The sequence below is a fragment of the Bufo gargarizans genome, chromosome 3 (assembly GCF_014858855.1).
Source record: "Bufo gargarizans isolate SCDJY-AF-19 chromosome 3, ASM1485885v1, whole genome shotgun sequence".
Lineage (NCBI taxonomy): Eukaryota > Metazoa > Chordata > Amphibia > Anura > Bufonidae > Bufo > Bufo gargarizans.
This window is the reverse complement of record NC_058082.1, coordinates 568,037,999-568,059,294: the sequence shown is the minus strand read 5'-3', so window position 1 is coordinate 568,059,294 and position 21,296 is coordinate 568,037,999. Positions and strand designations below refer to the sequence as shown.

At 47.9% G+C, this 21,296-nt stretch overlaps 1 protein-coding gene across 1 annotated transcript; it reads left to right on the top strand.

Annotated features, from left to right (window-relative positions):
• The first annotated feature begins 2,471 nt into the window (after positions 1-2,471).
• On the top strand, positions 2,472-20,575 carry TRIM45 (tripartite motif containing 45). The gene is made up of 6 exons (XM_044284309.1): positions 2,472-3,076; positions 14,318-15,054; positions 15,154-15,280; positions 18,519-18,633; positions 18,729-18,855; positions 18,938-20,575. Exons 1-6 carry the CDS (start codon positions 2,673-2,675, stop codon positions 19,081-19,083), a joined length of 1,656 nt encoding a protein of 551 aa, XP_044140244.1. The 5' UTR covers positions 2,472-2,672; the 3' UTR covers positions 19,084-20,575.
• Positions 20,576-21,296: the final 721 nt, after the last annotated feature.

Sequence of the window (21,296 nt, the reverse complement as noted above, 5' to 3'; positions counted from 1 at the left end):
AGACCGCAATGGATCCCTCCTGCCGGCGCGCACATCGTGGATGCGGCATAGTGCCAGCGCCAAGGACACACCCGTGGCACTGCTGGACACTTGGCCTGGAGCCTGGGACACACCCCACGGCATAGGTGGCCGATCTTCACACACCAGACAGGTGGGCAGATTCCTCAGAAATGAGGACATAAAAAAAATACAAGGGGCAGTTGCATTCACCAGACCTTATAGGTGTACTGATTATGTGATTGACTAATTGTTTGATTGTTTAAATCTAGGTGGGCGGTCCTATGAAACTAAAAGAGGTCAACGTTAACCCATTCTGTGCTGCCGAGGACGATAAGGGAAATATACTGTGCCCCCTACATACTGCTATATACTGTGCCCTGTATATGTGTATATAGATCTGTATACGCTGTGTATATAGACCCTGCTGCCTCTATACCGCCATGACCCGCTTCACCCGCACCTACTGTGTCCTTCTCCCATACCATGTAGATTGTAAGCCTCGCGGGCAGGGCCCTCTCTCCTTCTGTACCAGTCTGTAACTCCTCTTGTTCCTGCTTAGCGCAATTGTCTGTATTATGTATGTGCACCGCTCATCATATGTACAGCGCCATGGAAGGAATGGCGCTATAATAATAATCTGTATACGCTGTGTCTATATGATGTGTATATAGATCGGTATACGCTGTGTCTGTATGATGTGTATATAGATCTGTATACGCTGTGTCTATATGATGTGTATATAGATCTGTATACGCTGTGTCTGTATGATGTGTATATAGATCGGTATACGCTGTGTCTATATGATGTGTATATAGATCTGTATACGCTGTGTCTGTATGATGTGTATATAGATCGGTATACGCTGTGTCTATACGATGTGTATATAGATCTGTATACGCTGTGTCTATACGATGTGTATATAGATCGGTATACGCTGTGTCTATACGATGTGTATATAGATCTGTATACGCTGTGTCTATATGATGTGTATATAGATCTGTATACGCTGTGTCTATACGATGTGTATATAGATCTATATACGCTGTGTCTATATGATGTGTATATAGATCTGTATACGCTGTGTCTGTATGATGTGTATATAGATCGGTATACGCTGTGTCTATATGATGTGTATATAGATCTATATACGCTGTGTCTATATGATGTGTATATAGATCTGTATACGCTGTGTCTGTATGATGTGTATATAGATCGGTATACGCTGTGTCTATACGATGTGTATATAGATCTGTATACGCTGTGTCTATATGATGTGTATATAGATCTGTATACGCTGTGTCTATATGATGTGTATATAGATCTGTATACGCTGTGTCTGTATGATGTGTATATAGATCGGTATACGATGTGTATATAGATCGGTATACGCTGTGTCTGTATGATGTGTATATAGATCTGTATACGCTGTGTCTATATGATGTGTATATAGATCTGTATACGCTGTGTCTATATGATGTGTATATAGATCGGTATACGCTGTGTCTGTATGATGTGTATATAGATCGGTATACGCTGTGTCTATATGATGTGTATATAGATCTGTATACGCTGTGTCTATATGATGTGTATATAGATCGGTATACGCTGTGTCTATATGATGTGTATATAGATCGGTATACGCTGTGTCTGTATGATGTGTATATAGATCTGTATATGCTGTGTCTGTATGATGTGTATATAGATCTGTATACGCTGTGTCTATACGATGTGTATATAGATCTGTATACGCTGTGTCTATACGATGTGTATATAGATCGGTATACGCTGTGTCTATATGATGTGTATATAGATCTGTATACGCTGTGTCTATATGATGTGTATATAGATCTGTATACGCTGTGTCTGTACGATGTGTATATAGATCTGTATACGCTGTGTCTGTACGATGTGTATATAGATCGGTATACGCTGTGTCTATACGATGTGTATATAGATCGGTATACGCTGTGTCTATACGATGTGTATATAGATCGGTATACGCTGTGTCTATATGATGTGTATATAGATCGGTATACGCTGTGTCTATATGATGTGTATATAGATCGGTATACGCTGTGTCTATATGATGTGTATATAGATCTGTATACGCTGTATCTATATGATGTGTATATAGATCGGTATACGCTGTGTCTATATGATGTGTATATAGATCTGTATACGCTGTGTCTGTATGATGTGTATATAGATCGGTATACGATGTGTATATAGATCGGTATACGCTGTGTATATAGATCTATACATGGTGTATACGGTTCTGGGTTCACTGGTCACATGACTTCTGTATACTTGCTCTGGGGCGCTGCAGGTACTTGTGCAGTTGGGTGACCTCCAGCACAGGGTGGGGGCAGGGTGAGTACTTTCTGGAATTCTGGGAATGTGCACAGGACTTGGCCGCCATGCGGCACCGCAGCACCGGTCAGAGGAGTGTGTGCAGCCGTGTCCTGAGCCAGCCTCCTGCACATTCCTTACACTTCCTGGGAGAGGAGGAGGCTCCGAGGGACTGAGGCCTGGGACTCTGCTCTCACTCCGGCCGGGACGGGCCTGTGATCCTGTGTCTGCTCATGGCTCTGATCCCACTGCAGTCTAGAACTGTGCTCTGGATCTAGGAGTGTCTAGAACCGCAGACCTTTCAGGAGCTGTTTTTGGGATTCATGGCGCAGATCGGACCTGTGGGGGATACTGCGGCCATCATGTGCAGGTCTCGCTGTCCACAATGCCAAGAGTCGTTCTCGGACCCCCGAGTCCTGCCCTGTCTACACACTCTGTGTATGAGCTGCCTCCAGAGCCTGGAGCCCTTCAGCATGCAGGAAAGAGGGCAGAAGCCGGCGACCCAGCAAAGCGTCCTATGCCCAGTGTGCGACTCCGAAGTATCGCTACCGCCCGGAGGAATCCCAGATTTAATACCGGACCTACTGGCACAAACAGAAGTGCTGCTTGAGCGTCTGCGGCGCGGTGGGGATGAGATGCCATGTGATCTGTGCGGAGACGGAAAGGGAGAGAGGCGATGCCTGGACTGCAGGGTGACCATGTGCGAGTTCTGCTGCCTGGCACACAGGTGAGACCCGGGGGTGCTAGGGATGACGGGAGGAACACCGCAAGAGCAGTCTACCACTTTTTCCGTTGCAAAAATCCAGTTTAATCCGCGGCAATAACCTGAAGCTGACCTTCAGATCTCTGCCGCAGATTTTCAGTTTGACATGCCATGGATCAGAACTTGGATTTCAGCTCGTCCAGTCGGCCATCTGCCACGATTTCTGTATTGAATCCTCGCCAAGAATTAAAGGGGTTGTCTTATCTTAGCCTTTGGTGGCATATCGCCAGGATAGGCCACCAGTGTCAGATAAGTGAGGGTACCACCTACGGGTCCACCACCTGTCTCCAGAACGGGAACCCCGAAGTGAGTGGAGACCAGCCACACAGTGCAGGCCGCCCTCATTTCACTTACTGCTCACTGGCAGATGGAGTAACAGGACTTGTTATCCAGAATGAAGCAATAGATGGTTCTGCTGAGCTAGCCCTACGGGCACGGTGCTGGGTGTAACAGGGAATCTCCTGCCGACAGACTCTGTTAATATCCATAAGAGGAAGAGGGCAGAGTAATGTAGAAGGCAGAGGACAGGTCCAGAAGGAGGAGGACAGAGTAATGTAGAAGGCAGAGGACGGGTTTAGAAGGAGGATGACAGAGTAATGTAGAAGGCAGAGGACAGGTCCAGAAGGAGGAGGACAGAGTAATGTAGAAGGCAGAGGACGGGTTTGGAAGGAGGATGACAGAGTAATGTAGAAGGCAGAGGACAGGTCCAGAAGGAGGAGGACAGAGTAATGTAGAAGGCAGAGGACAGGTTTAGAAGGAGGAGCACAGAGTAATGTAGAAGGCAAAGGACAGGTTTAGAAGGAGGAGGACAGAGTAATGCAGAAGGCAGAGGACAGGTCCAGAAGGAGGAGGACAGAGTAATGTAGAAGGCAAAGGACAGGTTTAGAAGGAGGAGGACAGAGTAATGTAGAAGGCAGAGGACAGGTCCAGAAGGAGGAGGACAGAGTAATGTAGAAGGCAAAGGACAGGTCCAGAAGGAGGAGGACAGAGTAATGTAGAAGGCAGAGGACAGGTCCAGAAGGAGGAAGACAGTAATGTAGAAGGCGGAGGACAGGTCCAGAAGGGGGAGATCAGAGTAATGTAGAAGGCAGAAGACAGGCCTATAGGGAGGAGGACAGAGTAATGAAGAAGGCAGAGGAAAGTTCCAGGAGAAAGAGGACAGAGTAATGTCATTTGGCTTTTTGCAGTTATCAAGTTGTTGGCGACTTTGGTAGTAGCAGTTTTCAGTTGAATGTTGGGGTTGGAAGCCATATATCACTAGTACATGCCACTACTGCTGTCTCGGCGCTCTCCTTAGCATTGAGCAGGTGATATAATTAGTATCCATGCATCAGGACTTACCACAGGTATTTATTCAGTGGGATATTATCAAATCCTGACCGGTAAGTGGGTCCTGTGGACTGGAGTTGAGAAACCCTGTTCTAGACCTTTCCTCTGCCTTCTACATTTCTTTGTCCTCCTCCTCCTCCTGGACCTCTCCTCTGCCTTCGACATTACTCTGTCCTCTCCTTCTAGACTTGTCCTCTGCCTTCTACACTACTCTGTCCTCCTCCCCCTAGACCTTTTCTTCACCTATTACCTTACTCTGCCCTCTTCCTCTTGGACCTGTTTTTCACATTTTACATTACTCTGTCCTCCTCCTTCTGGAGCTGTCCTCCATCTAGTATATTACTCTACCCTCCTCGACCTATATGGTGCTATAGTAATAATAAGCCATCACAGACTGAGATGACACAACACCTTTAATATTTCATTTCCTCTTCTTCTGTGAACAGAGTCTGTCAGCAGGAAATTCCCTGTTACACCCAGCACAGTGCCCGTAGGGCTAGCTCAGCGGAACAATCTATTGCTTCATTATGGATAACAAGTACTGTTAATCCATCTGCCAATGAGCAAGTGCACCGAGGGCAGGTCCAAGCCACTCTGTGCATCCTCGCTCCTTCCCCTTCATTTCTCTTTCTCTCCTTTTATAGATAGGGTCAGGTTCCTGCATAGTCATGTCACTTGGCCCTGTCAGTGGAGAAGATGGGCTGGAACGGGGAGGAGCAGAGTACAGCTCTTCTTCTTCTCCTCTTCCTCTTGATGTCGGCGTTCCTCAGGGCTCAGTACTAGGTCCTCTACTCTTCTCCCTCTATACAGCCCCCATCAGTAGATTTGGCTTTCGATACCATCTCTATACTGAAGACACCCAACTATACACTTCATCCCCTGACATCACCCCTGCTTTACTCCAAAACACCAGTAATTGTCTGGCAGTCGTCTCTAACATCATGTCCTCTCTGTATCTAAAACTGAACCTCTCAAAAACTGAACTTCTCGTCTTTCCCCCATCTACTAACCCACCTAAACTTGATATTTCAATTTCGGTCTGCAGCACTATCATAACTCCTGTGCAGCATGCCTGCTGTCTTGGGGCCACATTTGACTCCGATCTTTCCTTTGTTCCCCATATTCAATCACTTACACGGTCTTGTTGTCTGCATCTCAAGAATATCGCCAGAATCCGCCCTTTTCTTACGGTGGAAATGGCAAAAACTCTTGTTGTTGCCTTGATTCATTCTCGTCTTGACTACTGCAACGCATTACTGATCGGTCTCCCTCTCACTAAACTCTCCCCCCTTCAGCCTGTACTAAATGGTGCAGCCAGGCTCATCTATCCATCCAACCGCTACACTGATGCTACTAGTCTCTGCCAGTCACTTCACTGGATGCCCATCCACCACAGAATACAGTTCAAACTTCTCACCCACAAAGCTCTCCACAGAGCTGCACCTCCATATATCTCCTCCCTCCCTTATCTCCATCTACCACCCTACTCGTGCTCTCCACAGTGCTGCACCTCCATAAATCTCCTCCTCATCTCCATCTACCACCCTACTCGTGCTCTCCACAGTGCTGCACCTCCATACATCTCCTCCCTCACCTCCATCTACCACCCTACTCGTGCTCTCCACAGTGCTGCACCTTCATACATCTCCCCCCTCATCTCCATCTAGCACCCTACTCGTGCTCTCCACAGTGCTGCACCTCCATACATCTCCTCCCTCATCTCCATCTACCACCCTACTCCTGCTCTCCACAGTGCTGCACCTCCATACACCTCCTCCTCATCTCTGTCTACCACCCTACTCGTGCTCTCCACAGTGCTACACCTCCATACACCTCCTCATCTCTGTCTACCACCCTACTCGTGCTCTCCACAGTGCTGCACCTCCATACACCTCCTCCTCATCTCTGTCTACCACCCTACTCGTGCTCTCCACAGTGCTGCACCTCCATACACCTCCTCCTCATCTCTGTCTACCACCCTACTCGTGCTCTCCACAGTGCTGCACCTCCATACACCTCCTCCTCATCTGTCTACCACCCTACTCGTGCTCTCCACAGTGCTGCACCTCCATACACCTCCTCCTCATCTCTGTCTACCACCCTACTCGTGCTCTCCACAGTGCTGCACCTCCTATATCTCCTCCCTCATCTCCATCTACCACCCTACTCGTGCTCTCCACAGTGCTGCACCTCCATACATCTCCTCCCTCATCTCCATCTACCACCCTACTCGTGCTCTCCACAATGCTGCACCTCCTATATCTCCTCCCTCATCTCCATCTACCACCCTACTCGTGCTCTCCACAGTGCTGCACCTCCTATATCTCCTCCCTCATCTCCATCTACCACCCTACTCATGCTCTCCGTTCTGTTAGTGACCTAAGATTAATAACCTCCATAATTCGTACCTCTCACTCCCGTCTTCAAGACTTTTCTCGAGCTGCACCTACTCTCTGGAATACCCTGCCCCGGAATACTAGATCAATCCACAACTTCTCCACCTTCAAACATGCCTTAAAAACATATCTTTTCAGGCAGGCTTATCAAGCTACCTAAACTGACTATTCCCCAACTAAACTTCCCCCCCAAACCCAAAGCAGATCGGCCGGCACCACTACTGTCATTTCAATAATGGCTCAAATCCTACTTATCACAATCAACTACCTGATGTGTCACCCCGAATTCCTCATAGATTGCAAGCTCTTGCGAGCAGGGCCCTGACTCCTAGTGTTTCAGTTGCATATTATGCAGTTATTTTTGTTTTGTATATGAACCCTATGAACTTGTAAAGCGCTGCGGAATATTGTGGCGCTATATAAATAAATATTATTATTATTACAGAGTGATGGAAAGAGCACAGGAGTGATGGGAGGAGCACATGATGAGGAGCAGAGTACAGAGTGATGGGAGGAGCCCAGGATGAGGAGCAGAGTACAGAGTGATGGGAGGAGCACATGATGAGGAGCAGAGTACAGAGTGATGGGAGGAGCCCAGGGAGAGAAGCAGAGTGATGGAAGGAGCACAGGATGAGGAGCAGAGTACTGAGTGATGGGAGGAGCACAGGATGAGGAGCAGAGTACAGAGTGATGGGAGGAGCACATGATGAGGAGCAGAGTACAGAGTGATGGGAGGAGCACAGGATGAGGAGCAGAGTACAGAGTGATGGGAGGAGCACATGATGAGGAGCAGAGTACAGAGTGATGGGGGGAGCCCAGGGAGAGAAGCAGAGTGATGGGAGGAGCACAGGATGAGGAGCAGAGTACTGAGTGATGGGAGGAGCACAGGATGAGGAGCAGAGTACAGAGTGATGGGGGGAGCCCAGGGAGAGAAGCAGAGTGATGGGAGGAGCACAGGATGAGGAGCAGAGTACTGAGTGATGGGAGGAGCACAGGATGAGGAGCAGAGTACAGAGTGATGGGAGGAGCACATGATGAGGAGCAGAGTACAGAGTGATGGGAGGAGCCCAGGGAGAGAAGCAGAGTGATGGGAGGAGCACAGGATGAGGAGCAGAGTACAGAGTGATGGAAAGAGCACAGGATGGGGGGCATAGTACAGAGTGATGGAAAGAGCACAGGATGGGGGGCATAGTACAGAGTGATGGGAGGAGCACAGGATGAGGAGCAGAGTACAGAGTGATGGGAGGAGCACAGGATGAGGAGCAGAGTACAGAGTGATGGGAGGAGCACAGGATGAGGAGCAGAGTGCAGAGTGATGGGAGGAGCACAGGATGAGGAGCAGAGTACAGAGTGATGGGAGGAGCACAGGATGAGGAGCAGAGTACAGAGTGATGGGAGGAGCACAGGATGAGGAGCAGAGTACAGAGTGATGGGAGGAGCACAGGATGAGGAGCAGAGTACAGAGTGATGGGAGGAGCACAGGATGAGGAGCAGAGTACAGAGTGATGGGAGGAGCACAGGATGAGGAGCAGAGTACTGAGTGATGGGAGGAGCCCAGGGAGAGAAGCAGAGTACAGAGTGATGGGAGGAGCACAGGATGAGGAGCAGAGTACAGAGTGATGGGAGGAGCACAGGATGAGGAGCAGAGTACAGAGTGATGGGAGGAGCACAGGATGAGGAGCAGAGTACAGAGTGATGGGAGGAGCACAGGATGAGGAGCAGAGTACAGAGTGATGGGAGGAGCACAGGATGAGGAGCAGAGTACAGAGTGATGGGAGGAGCACAGGATGAGGAGCAGAGTACAGAGTGATGGGAGGAGCACAGGATGAGGAGCAGAGTACAGATTGATGGGAGGAGCACAGGATGAGGAGCAGAGTACAGAGTGATGGGAGGAGCACAGGATAGGGAGCATAGTACAGAGTGATGGGAGGAGCACAGGATAGGGAGCATAGTACAGAGTGATGGGAGGAGCACAGGATAGGGAGCATAGTAGCATAGTACAGAGTGATGGGAGGAGCACAGGATGAGGAGCAGAGTACAGAGTGATGGGAGGCGCACAGGATGAGGAGCAGAGTACAGAGTGATGGGAGGAGCACAGGATGAGGAGCATAGTACAGAGTGATGGGAGGAGCACAGGATAGGGAGCATAGTAGCATAGTACAGAGTGATGGGAGGAGCACAGGATGAGGAGCAGAGTACAGAGTGATGGGAAGAGCACAGGATGAGGAGCAGAGTACAGAGTGAAGGGAGAAGCACAGGATGAGGAGCAGAGTACTGAGTGATGGGAGAAGCACAGGATGAGGAGCAGAGTACTGAGTGATGGGAGAAGCACAGGATGAGGAGCAGAGTACTGAGTGATGGGAGGAGCCTAGGGAGAGAAGCAAAGTACTGAGTAAGGGTCCATTCACACGTCCTGTTTTTTTTTCATCCTGAAAAACGGTCCGTTTTTTGCGGATCCGTTGTTCCTGAAAATGTTTCCGTATGTCATCCGTTTTTTGCGGATCCGCAAAAAACGGAAACATGTATACATTTCAATAATCAAATAAAGTTGTTTGGATTTCTTTGAAAAAAAATTGAAAAAAAAAAAAAAAAAAAAAATTTGTTATGTGTTTCCAGGAACGGAATCCGCAAAAAACGGATGACATCCGAATGTCATCCGTTTTTTGCGGATCCATTGACTTTGCATTGTACCAGGATCCGATTTTTCAGGACAAGAATAGGACATGTTTTATATTTAAACGGACATGCGGAACGGAACAACGGAAACGGACAGCACACATTGTGCTGTCCGATTTTTTCCAGGACCCATTGAAAATGAATGGGTCCAGATCTGGTCCTGATCTGTTCCTGAAAAAACGGAACAGATCAGGAAAGAAAAAACGGACGTGTGAATGGACCCTAAAGGGAGGAGCACTGGATGAGGCGCAGAGTGAAGGGAGGAGCCAATGTTAGAGCATAGACTGTAGAGATTGAGAAGCAGAGGGTGAAGAGAGGAAAGAACAGAGGATGGAAGAGGAGCACAGGGTGTGGAGAGGGGCGAGGTTTAGAGGAGTAGGAGATGAGGACATATTAACTGTCACAGCAGGGGGTAAAGCAGCCCCTCTCCATAAACCCAGAGATCATGTGATCTGTCATGTGACCACTGGATTGCAGTGAGCTGTATTAGTGGTGGGGCTCCTCTGTCTTCTCTATGGGTCTGTGTGGTGTCCAGCACTCACTGATGGAGCAGCAGGGATCTCGGTGGGAGGGTCTGGACTCGGGGATTTCTGCCGTTATTATTAGTATTTCTATTATTATGGGATATAATGGTACAACAACCATGTAGCAGCACATCTACCCGCTCATCTACCCACTCATCTAGCCGCTCATCTCCCCGCTCATCTCCCCGCAGATCTCCCCGCACATCTCCCCGCACATCTCCCTGCTCATCTCCCCGCTTATCTACCCGCTCATCTCCCCGCACATCTCCCCTCCTCATTATACACCACATTGCTCAATCTTCCCGATACTTTCTTCACTGGTTTCATTTCTGCTTTTTTCTCTGGCACGTTTCATGAGTGGGGTGTGTGAGCTCGGATCCCACCGCTGCTTCAGAGAGGGCAGAGCGTCATCAGGAGTGGGTCCAAAACACAGGAGGACCACGCGTCTTTCCAATATAGTTTCCCTCTGTAGGTTGTCCATACCCTGAAGCGGGCTGCTGGAGCCTGGTGCCTCCTTATCTGTCACCCCCGGCCGGCCTGTGGTGAACGTTATCAGTACATGCAGGAGGCATCACCAGGAGGTCATTGGAAAGTCTCAGCGCAGTTCACTAACACAGTCAGTTGCCAGGATCACCCCCAGTATCTGCAGAAGACAACTACTACCCCCATCAGATTCAAGAATAGAGTATAGGGACGCCATAAAAGACCCCATCTATAGGGGAAGGGACACAGACAGCAGGTTAAAAGAAGTGTTATGTCAGCAGACGACCCTATAAAGCTCAATCATGAGATTACCCCCCCAAAATAGAGATAGATGTCCCCCTGAAATCAGAGCCCCCTGTAATATAATGCCACACCCCTTATACTACAGGAACATCTATTACTGCTGACAACCTGCCTGTATATCCTGTCTGAGAGGTAGTCACAGCCCCGCCCCCTGCTGATGACATCACTGATATAATGACATGTGATCAGACATGAGGTCACACACCTTATACTACAGGAACATCTATTACTGCTGACAACCTGCCTGTATATCCTGTCTGAGAGGTTGTCACAGCCCCGCCCCCTGCTGATGACATCACTGATATAATGACATGTGATCAGACATGAGATCACACACCTTATACTACAGGAACATCTATTACTGCTGACAACCTGCCTGTATATCCTGTCTGAGAGGTAGTCACAGCCCCGCCCCCTGCTGATGACATCACTGATATAATGACATGTGATCAGACATGAGATCCACACCTTATACTACAGGAACATCTATTACTGCTGACAACCTGCCTGTATATCCTGTCTGAGAGGTTGTCACAGCCCCGCCCCCCGCTGATGACATCACTGATATAATGACATGTGATCAGACATGAGGTCACACACCTTATACTACAGGAACATCTATTACTGCTGACAACCTGCCTGTATATCCTGTCTGAGAGGTAGTCACAGCCCCGCCCCCTGCTGATGACATCACTGATATAATGACATGTGATCAGACAGGAGATCCACACCTTATACTACAGGAACATCTATTACTGCTGACAACCTGCCTGTATATCCTGTCTGAGAGGTAGTAACAGCCCCGCCCCCTGCTGGTGACATCACTGATATAATGACATGTGATCAGACATGAGGTCACACACCTTATACTACAGGAACATCTATTACTGCTGACAACCTGTCTGAGAGGTAGTCACAGCCCCGCCCCCTGCTGATGACATCACTGATATATAATGACATGTGATCAGACAGGAGATCCACACCTTATACTACAGGAACATCTATTACTGCTGACAACCTGCCTGTATATCCTGTCTGAGAGGTAGTCACAGCCCCGCCCCCTGCTGGTGACATCACTGATATAATGACATGTGATCAGACATGAGGTCACACACCTTATACTACAGGAACATCTATTACTGCTGACAACCTGTCTGAGAGGTAGTCACAGCCCCGCCCCCTGCTGATGACATCACTGATATATAATGACATGTGATCAGACATGAGGTCACACACCTTATACTACAGGAACATCTATTACTGCTGACAACCTGTCTGAGAGGTAGTCACAGCCCCGCCCCCTGCTGATGACATCACTGATATATAATGACATGTGATCAGACATGAGGTCACACACCTTATACTACAGGAACATCTATTACTGCTGACAACCTGCCTGTATATCCTGTCTGAGAGGTAGTCACAGCCCTGCCCCCTGCTGATGACATCACTGATATACTGACATGTGATCACACACCTTATACTACAGGAACATCTATTACTGCTGACAACCTGCCTGTATATCCTGTCTGAGAGGTTGTCACAGCCCCGCCCCCTGCTGATGACATCACTGATATAATGACATGTGATCAGACATGAGATCACACACCTTATACTACAGGAACATCTATTACTGCTGACAACCTGCCTGTATATCCTGTCTGAGAGGTAGTCACAGCCCCGCCCCCTGCTGAAGACATCACTGATATAATGACATGTGATCAGACATGAGATCACACACCTTATACTACAGGAACATCTATTACTGCTGACAACCTGTCTGAGAGGTAGTCACAGCCCCGCCCCCTGCTGATGACATCACTGATATATAATGACATGTGATCAGACATGAGGTCACACACCTTATACTACAGGAACATCTATTACTGCTGACAACCTGCCTGAATATCCTGTCTGAGAGGTTGTCACAGCCCCGCCCCCTGCTGATGACATCACTGATATAATGACATGTGATCAGACATGAGATCACACACCTTATACTACAGGAACATCTATTACTGCTGACAACCTGCCTGTATATCCTGTCTGAGAGGTAGTCACAGCCCCGCCCCCTGCTGAAGACATCACTGATATAATGACATGTGATCAGACATGAGATCACACACCTTATACTACAGGAACATCTATTACTGCTGACAACCTGTCTGCATATCCTGTCTGAGAGGTAGTCACAGCCCCGCCCCCTGCTGATGACATCACTGATATAATGACATGTGATCAGACATGAGATCCACACCTTATACTACAGGAACATCTATTACTGCTGACAACCTGCCTGTATATCCTGTCTGAGAGGTAGTCACAGCCCCGCCCCCTACTGATGACATCACTGATATAATGACATGTGATCAGACATGAGATCCACACCTTATACTACAGGAACATCTATTACTGCTGACAACCTGCCTGTATATCCTGTCTGAGAGGTAGTCACAGCCCTGCCCCCTGCTGATGACATCACTGATATAATGACATGTGATCAGACATGAGATCCACACCTTATACTACAGGAATATCTATTACTGCTGACAACCTGCCTGTATATCCTGTCTGAGAGGTAGTCACAGCCCTGCCCCCTGCTGATGACATCACTGATATAATGACATGTGATCAGACATGTGATCACACACCTTATACTACAGGAACATCTATTACTGCTGACAACCTGCCTGTATATCATGTCTGAGAGGTTGTCACAGCCCTGCCCCCTGCTGATGACATCACTGATATAATGTCATGTGATCAGACATGTGATCACACACCTTATACTACAGGAACATCTATTACTGCTGACAACCTGCCTGTATATCCTGTCTGAGAGGTTGTCATTGCCCCGCCCCCTGCTGATGACATCACTGATATAATGACATGTGATCAGACATGAGATCACACACCTTATACTACAGGAACATCTATTACTGCTGACAACCTGCCTGTATATCCTGTCTGAGAGGTAGTCACAGCCCCGCCCCCTGCTGATGACATCACTGATATAATGACATGTGATCAGACATGAGATCACACACCTTATACTACAGGAACATCTATTACTGCTGACAACCTGCCTGTATATCCTGTCTGAGAGGTAGTCACAGCCCCGCCCCCTGCTGATGACATCACTGATATAATGACATGTGATCAGACATGAGATCACACACCTTAAACTACAGGAACATCTATTACTGCTGACAACCTGCCTGTATATCCTGCCTGAGAGGTAGTCACAGCCCCGCCCCCTGCTGATGACATCACTGATATAATGACATGTGATCAGACATGAGATCACACACCTTAAACTACAGGAACATCTATTACTGCTGACAACCTGCCTGTATATCCTGCCTGAGAGGTTGTCACAGCCCCGCCTCCTGCTGATGACATCACTGATATAATGTCAGGAGTGTAGAGCTGTGATGATCCTGGGAGGTGAAATGAGCAGATGAGTAACATATTCATCTTGTTATCCTGTGCAGACGACAGAAGCGAACGGCCGGTCACTCCCTGCTGCCCCTGCAGGACCTTCCTCCAGGCTCCTCTCTGTCTCCAGCTCCAGTCTGCACCCTCCATCCTCTAGAGGAGCTGCGCCTGTTCTGCGAGTCCTGTGCTCTTCCGTCCTGTCGGGACTGTGCTCTGGTCAAGCACTTGGGACATGAGATCCGTCTGGTCGTGGACGTTGCAGGGAGGCATCGAGCACAGTTGCATGGAGCTTTAGTAAAGTCTGGACCTCAGCTGGAGGCCCTGGAAAATGCACTTCGTACCGTGCAGGAAGTGGGAGAAGATTTAAAGAGTAGTGCGAACCTTCTGCGAAAGGAGGTAGAGGCTTTCACGGAGGGCTATATACGCGCAATTCAGGATCACAAAGTGAGGCTCCTCCAAGACATAGAGGAGGAAGTACGCCGGAAAGACCAAGCCTTGAGCCTACAAAGAGCTCGGATACATCAGCAGCTGGCGGACGTCCGAACTGCCACCACATTCACTCGAGACCTGCTAGACCATGGACCAGACCTTCATATTGTCCGAGCCAAGGCCTTGGTAATTGGTCGCTTGAATGAACTAAACCAAGGAGACAAAAGCCAAATGGAACAAACAGAGGCTGACAGGATTATCTTCAATGCCACCGAGAAGGCAGCACTATGCCAAGGCTATCAGATGTATGGCTTGGTGCAAAGAGGTGGTGTGGATCCCGAGAGGTGCCAGGTCAGAGGACAAGGTAATCTGTTTATAAGCTTCCTTATTACCTTTATGATATGGGATATAATGACATAGATGAGGTTTCCTGATCTCCTGTGTCCTCCAAAAATGTACTCAGGTCTCCAGACTGTGCAGCAGGGAAATCTCTCCAGCTTTACCCTCATCTGTAACACTAACTCTGGAGATCAGCTGGAACATAAAGGGGCACCACCTAGGGTCATCATTCTGCATAAGGAATCGGGCAGGTCAGTCTCCTCAGTGTTTATACATTCAGAGCATAACATCTTCTCAAACTTGGTTCATGAGTTCTGTTATTGTCTTACATAATGACACAGATAACTGTTTGGTGGAAGGTGTTTTGGTTCTCCTTTCTTCAAAAAAGATGCCTGGGTGGTGGGCTGGGGCTGCTTCCTCTAGAATAAATCATGTAGTCATGGGCTGTGTCTCCTAGGTTGTACGCTTGGTCTCTCTTCTCCAGAATAGATGATCTGGTGGTGGATTGAGACTCCACTTGGGTCTCCAATTCACTTTAAAGTATACCGTAAATGCCACGTGGTGGATTGGGTCTTCTCTTTCCTGAATAGATGCCTGTGTGGTTGATAGGGTCTCCCTTTCCCATAATAGATGGCTTTGTGGAAAGCTGGGTCTTCTTACTACATAGCTGGCATTTAATTGTGTTTACTCTCTTCAGAATTGGTGCCTTGGTCGAAGGATGGGTCCCCTCTCTCCAGAATACATGATAGGAAGGTGGGTTGGTTCTCTACTCTCCAGAATAAATGCTGAGGTGTTGGTTTGGGTCTCCTTTCTCCAGAATAGATGCAGGGATGGTAGGTTGGGTCTCCTAAATAGATTTTGAAGCTGTAGGTTGGGTCTCCTTTCTCCAAATTTGCTGCTGGTTGGTAGATTAGGTCCCCTCATGCTGTGGTGGTAGTTGGGTCTTCTCCAGAATTGATGTCAGGGTGGTAGGTTGGGTCTTCTCTCTGAAGAATAGATGTGGGAGTGCTGTGTATGGTATTCTTTCTCCAGAATAGATGCTGGTTTGTAAGCTGGGTCACCTTTCTGTAGAATAGATGGTGGTGGTGGGTTGGGTCTACTCATGCTTGGTTGGTAGGTTAAGTCTCCTCTCTACAGAATAGATGCTGGGTCTCTTCTTTCCAGAGCAGATGCCAGGGTTGTAGATTGGGTATTCTCTCTCCAGAACAGATGCCAGGGTGGTAGATTAGGTCACGTTTCTTCAGAATAGATGCAGGGGCTATAGATGGGGTCTTCTTTCTCCAGAATAGATGCCAGGGGGTAGACTGAGTCTCCTCATGCTGGGGTGGTAGATTGTGTTTCCTCTCTACAGAATAGTTGCTGGGGGAGTAGGTTGAGTTTCCTTTCTCCTGCGTATATGTCTGAGTGGTAGGTTAGGTCTGGTCTCCCCAGAAGAGATGTCGGGGTTTTAGTTTGGGTCTCCTCTCTCCAGAATAGATGCTAGGGTGGTATGTGGTAGTAGGTGGTGAGTTATGTATCCTTTCTCCAGAATGAATGCAGGGTGGTAGGTTGGGTCTCCTTTCTCCAAAATAGATGTCGGGGGATATGTTGAGTCCACTCATATTGAGATGGTAATTGGGTCTGCTCTCTACAGAATAGAGGTCGGAGTGGTAGGTTAGGTCTTCTTTTTTAAGAATAGATGCCAGGTGGTAAATTGGTAGAATTGATACTGGGATGGTGGGTTGGGTCTCCTTTCTCCAGAATAGATTCTGGGGTTGTAGGCTGTTTCTCCTGTCTCAAGAATAGATGCTGAGGGTGGTGGGTTAAGTCTCCTCATGTTGGGGTGGTATTTTGGGCCTCCTTTCTATAGAACAGATGCTAGGGTGGTAGTTTGGATCTCCTATTTCCAGAGTAGATGCCAGTGTGGTAGGTTGTGACTCCTCCCTTCAGAACAGATGTCCGGATGGTAGGTTGTGCATTGCTTCAGCATGGATGCTGGGGCTGTAGATTAGATGCTGGGGTGGTAGGTTGGGTCTCCTGTCTCCACAATAGATGTTATGGTGGTAGGTCGGGTCTCCTCTCTACAGAATAGATGACATGGTTGCAGGTTGGGTCTCCTCTCTCCACGATAGATGCTGGAGTTATAGGTTGGGTTTCCTCTCCAGAGTAGCTGCAGGTTTGGTTTGTTCGGTTTCCTTTCTCCAGAATAGATGCTGTGGCTACTATCATGTGGAACCTGCATTCCCTGAATTTAGTGGAGGCCAGTATGGCACCAGAGGAGGTAATATTTAGTGTATGTTCCTGTCTTAAAGAGAGCACCTTGTCATTGGCGGACAGGCACAAATAATTTTTGTACCTGCGCACTGGAATGTGCTGACTTACCCCCCATTTCTTTCTTTGCAAACTGGACAAATGTTCTTTCTACAGAATAGATATCAGGGCAGTAGGTTGAGTCTGTTCTCTCCAGAATGAATGTCAGGGTGGTAGGTTGGGTCTCCTTTCTCCAGTATAGATGCCTGGTGATAGGTTGGCTCTGCTCTCTCCTGAATACATTCCAGGGTGTTAGGGTGGGTCTCCTTTCTCCAGAATACATGTCTGGTGGTAGGGTGGGTCTCCTTTCTCCAGAATACATGCCTGGTGGTAGGGTGGGCCCTAATTTCTCCAGAATACATGCCTGGTGATAGGGTGGGCCCTCATTTCTTCAGAATAGATGCCTGATGGTAGGTTTGGTCTCCTTTCTCTAGAATAGATACTTGGTGAAAGGTTGGCTCTGCTCTCTTCAGAATAGATGTTTGGTGGTTGGTTGGATCATCTTTCTCCAGTATAGATGCATGGTGGTAGGTTGGGTCTCCTTTCTCCAGAATTAGATGCCTGGTGGTAGGTTGAGTCTCCTTTCTCCAGAATAGATGCATGGTGGTAGGTTGGGTCTCATTTCTTCAGAATAGATGTTTGGTGGTAGGTTGGATCTCCTTTCTCCAGTATAGATGCATGGTGGTAGATTGGGTCTCTTTTCTCCAGAACTAGATGCCTGGTGGTAGGTTGAGTCTCCTTTCTTTATAATAGATACCTGGTGGTAGGTTGGGTCTAATTTCTTCAGAATACATGCCTGGTGGTAGGTTGGGTCTCCTGCCAGTTAGCCCGGTGTAATAGAATACAGTGACTGCAACGGGCCCCACTGCCATTCAAATATCAGTTGTCGGCCCCCAGCCCCTCCCCCCCCGCTGATACATTGCTGGCCGCATTGTGCAGCATCATGGCCGGCGATGTATCAGTGTTAAATGGCAGCATTCGCCCCACTTTTGGGGGGGGGAAAGTGCGTCTTATAGGGCGAAAAATACGTAGATGCTGGGGTGCTGGGTTGCGTTTCCTTTCTTCCAGATACATACTGTAGGGTGGCTTTGTGGCTGCAGTACCGATAGTGGCCACTCTTGGTTGTAGGCAGTATATAATTTTTTTTTATTATACTATTTATATTGTTGGTTCATATTTACCAGTTTATATGCCACACAGATCTGTGCCAGTCTCCATCCAGGATAACCAAGATGGCACATACCACATATCCTACACCCCAACTGAGGCGGGTCAGGTTTCCATAAGTGTGTGTATGAAAGGACGCCACATCAGGGTAAGTAGTGGAGAGGCCACCACCCAGGAGCAGTGCTGCCACTTATTCTCCTGGAGATGTTAGGGTCTATAGTATTGACAATTTATTTTCCACAGGGCTCCCCTTTTACCGTGAACGTGAGGGGGACATCGCGCCAGCATAGTGGGGTCTATCACTGCTGCACATTCTGCTCCAGTGGTGGCCAGAAGGATGCCCGATGTGGATGTGGTGGTTCAATGCCAGGTAAGCGCCCTCACTTTCTCTAAACATACGGCTATCCATTATAAACTGTATGTTATACACTTATCTTTCTCATCCCCTACAGGTGGTTTTCAGGGTTGTGGTCATGGGCACAAAGGTCATCCCGGCCAGTCCCACTGGTCATGTTGTGGATCCACCTCTGAGACATCCGAGTGCACCGGTGTGAAGGACTCGGCCCCCCGCAATCTGCTGCGCACTGTAGCTTTATGATGATTGGAGATGTTGAAGGACTCGGCACCTGCAATCTGCTCCGGACCGTCATTTCATGATGGTAGGAGACATTTCTGGGGTACTAGTCAGATTCGGTTGCACCCTGGACTACGCTTTATGGTCAAAGTGGTGGCAATAAGACGACAATTCACATCAAAATGAAAAGTGCCCTATAGTTTGTGCAATATTAATTGGGTCTTGAGCCCTTACACAATGTCAGCCTGAGAAGACTGTTGGTGATCCAGGCTGGAAATAGTATTTATGTCCCACGGTGCGTCGTGTCCTACAGATGTGTTTTATACCTTAGTTGTCACATTGTCCATGTGAAAACTGCAGCTTTCATAGATAACGGGAGATAAGGGGCTGCTACAGTGTAGACACCTCCATATTGTAACTCTTCAGATGTCATCTCCCCGCCAACTGCTCCGAGCGAGACCACACAAAGGCTCCAGGATCAGAATCACCGTCATTCAGTAGCTGTCTCTGTGCCACAACGTGGCGAGGAGCCACCTGAGAACAGTCACCTGTATTCAAGGAGAACTTTCTGGCTGCTTTTCTGTGGGGTTTAGGTTTGGCATCAGATTCCGCCTCTGTTACTCTCCATCAATTTTGAGTTATTGTCCTCTTGTAAAACGGACTGACCGAGCTGAAAACACGTGGGATGGTTGGCGAAGTGTTTGGCAGTCCTGCCAGGCAAGTGCCTCCGGTTATAATAAATCACCTACAGTGTCACCAACTATCACCCCCACCGTCACGCAGGATTCTTCAGAGAGAACACCACATCCTGAGCATCATCTCCTCATCCCGCAAAGATACAGAAGATAGAACCAAAGATCTTGCATTTGGATTTGTCAGAACAAATTTCTGCTGTTGTCTGAGCTCCTTGGGGTCGACGTGAACTCAGTGGTTCATCTCCATGGCCTATGAGGAGAATACTGCTTGGCCTTTCGTCTGCTGATCCTCATGTACGAAGGTTAGGGGCAGACTGGGAACTTAAAGTGGCCCCGTTTTGTAGTCGGTCCAAATTGATGGAAGCCAGCAATACCATTTTGTGGCCCAATAGAGACAAATACCACAGTCCATCACAAAATACTGCCCCAAAAACTTCGACTGGCCGGCCGTGAGGAGGGACCAGGCGACCCCCCGGGAAATTTCCCTGTAAGGTCTATGGCCAATCCGCCCCGACGGAGGTTCTGCTGCACATGAAGGAACTTTCGAAGTTGCTGGATTTTTCAGGATTCATTCCTTGTGCACAGTCCAGACATTGATTATCATCGTCTTCCAACGTTCTCCACGTCAAACCTCCAGAAATGTTCTAGATAAAAATGTTTTCACAGAATTTTTCTTTCATAGAGACAATAACACCCAGGCATCAACTGCACGGTTTAAAATAAAGACGAATTTCAAGAGTTTGCAGCGAATCTCCACCTTTTATCATCCGGTTGTCTTGTCCCACATGTGACGTACACATTAAACGGATGCCTCCGACAGATACAACAGCATCCGTCACCATAAGGATCCATTGATAAAAAATAAATAAAAAAGTATCTTTTTAACATATAGGCGTATTTCAGGCGTAATGGTGGGGGCGGGGGAGGGGCCGGCTTCATTCATCATTTTAGGCATAGAAAATGGTCTAACTTTAAGACAACTCAAAAGCTTCTTACATTTAGAACTGGCGCTGGATGCGCTGAAGTTATGGAGAGGCCGGCGCCTGAACATAACTGCGGCGGATCCACCGTCAGCGCAGAGGCTTTATTCAGACCGGCGTCTAAAACACCAGTCTTAATAAATGTGCCCCATAGTTTTTCCTGCTGGACTCTGCAGGATGAAAAGCGTAGTGTAGCTCACTATTCCCCCAAGTACATATTAAACATAGCCTAACATAGGCCAAAAAGGACAGTCATTGATCCAGCTCATCCTGTTACCTGCAAAGTTGATCCAGAGGAAGGGAAAAAAAAACAACTCATAAAGAAGAAATCAAGTCTCACCGCTCTTACAGTAAAGAGTCCATAGTCTCACTGCTCTTACAGTATAGAGTCCATAGTCTCACTGCTCTTACAGTAAAGAGTCCATAGTCTCACTGCTCTTACAGTAAGAGTCCATAGTCTCACTGCTCTTACAGTATAGAGTCCATAGTCTCACTGCTCTTACAGTAAGAGTCCATAGTCTCACTGCTCTTACAGTAAAGAGTCCATAGTCTCACTGCTCTT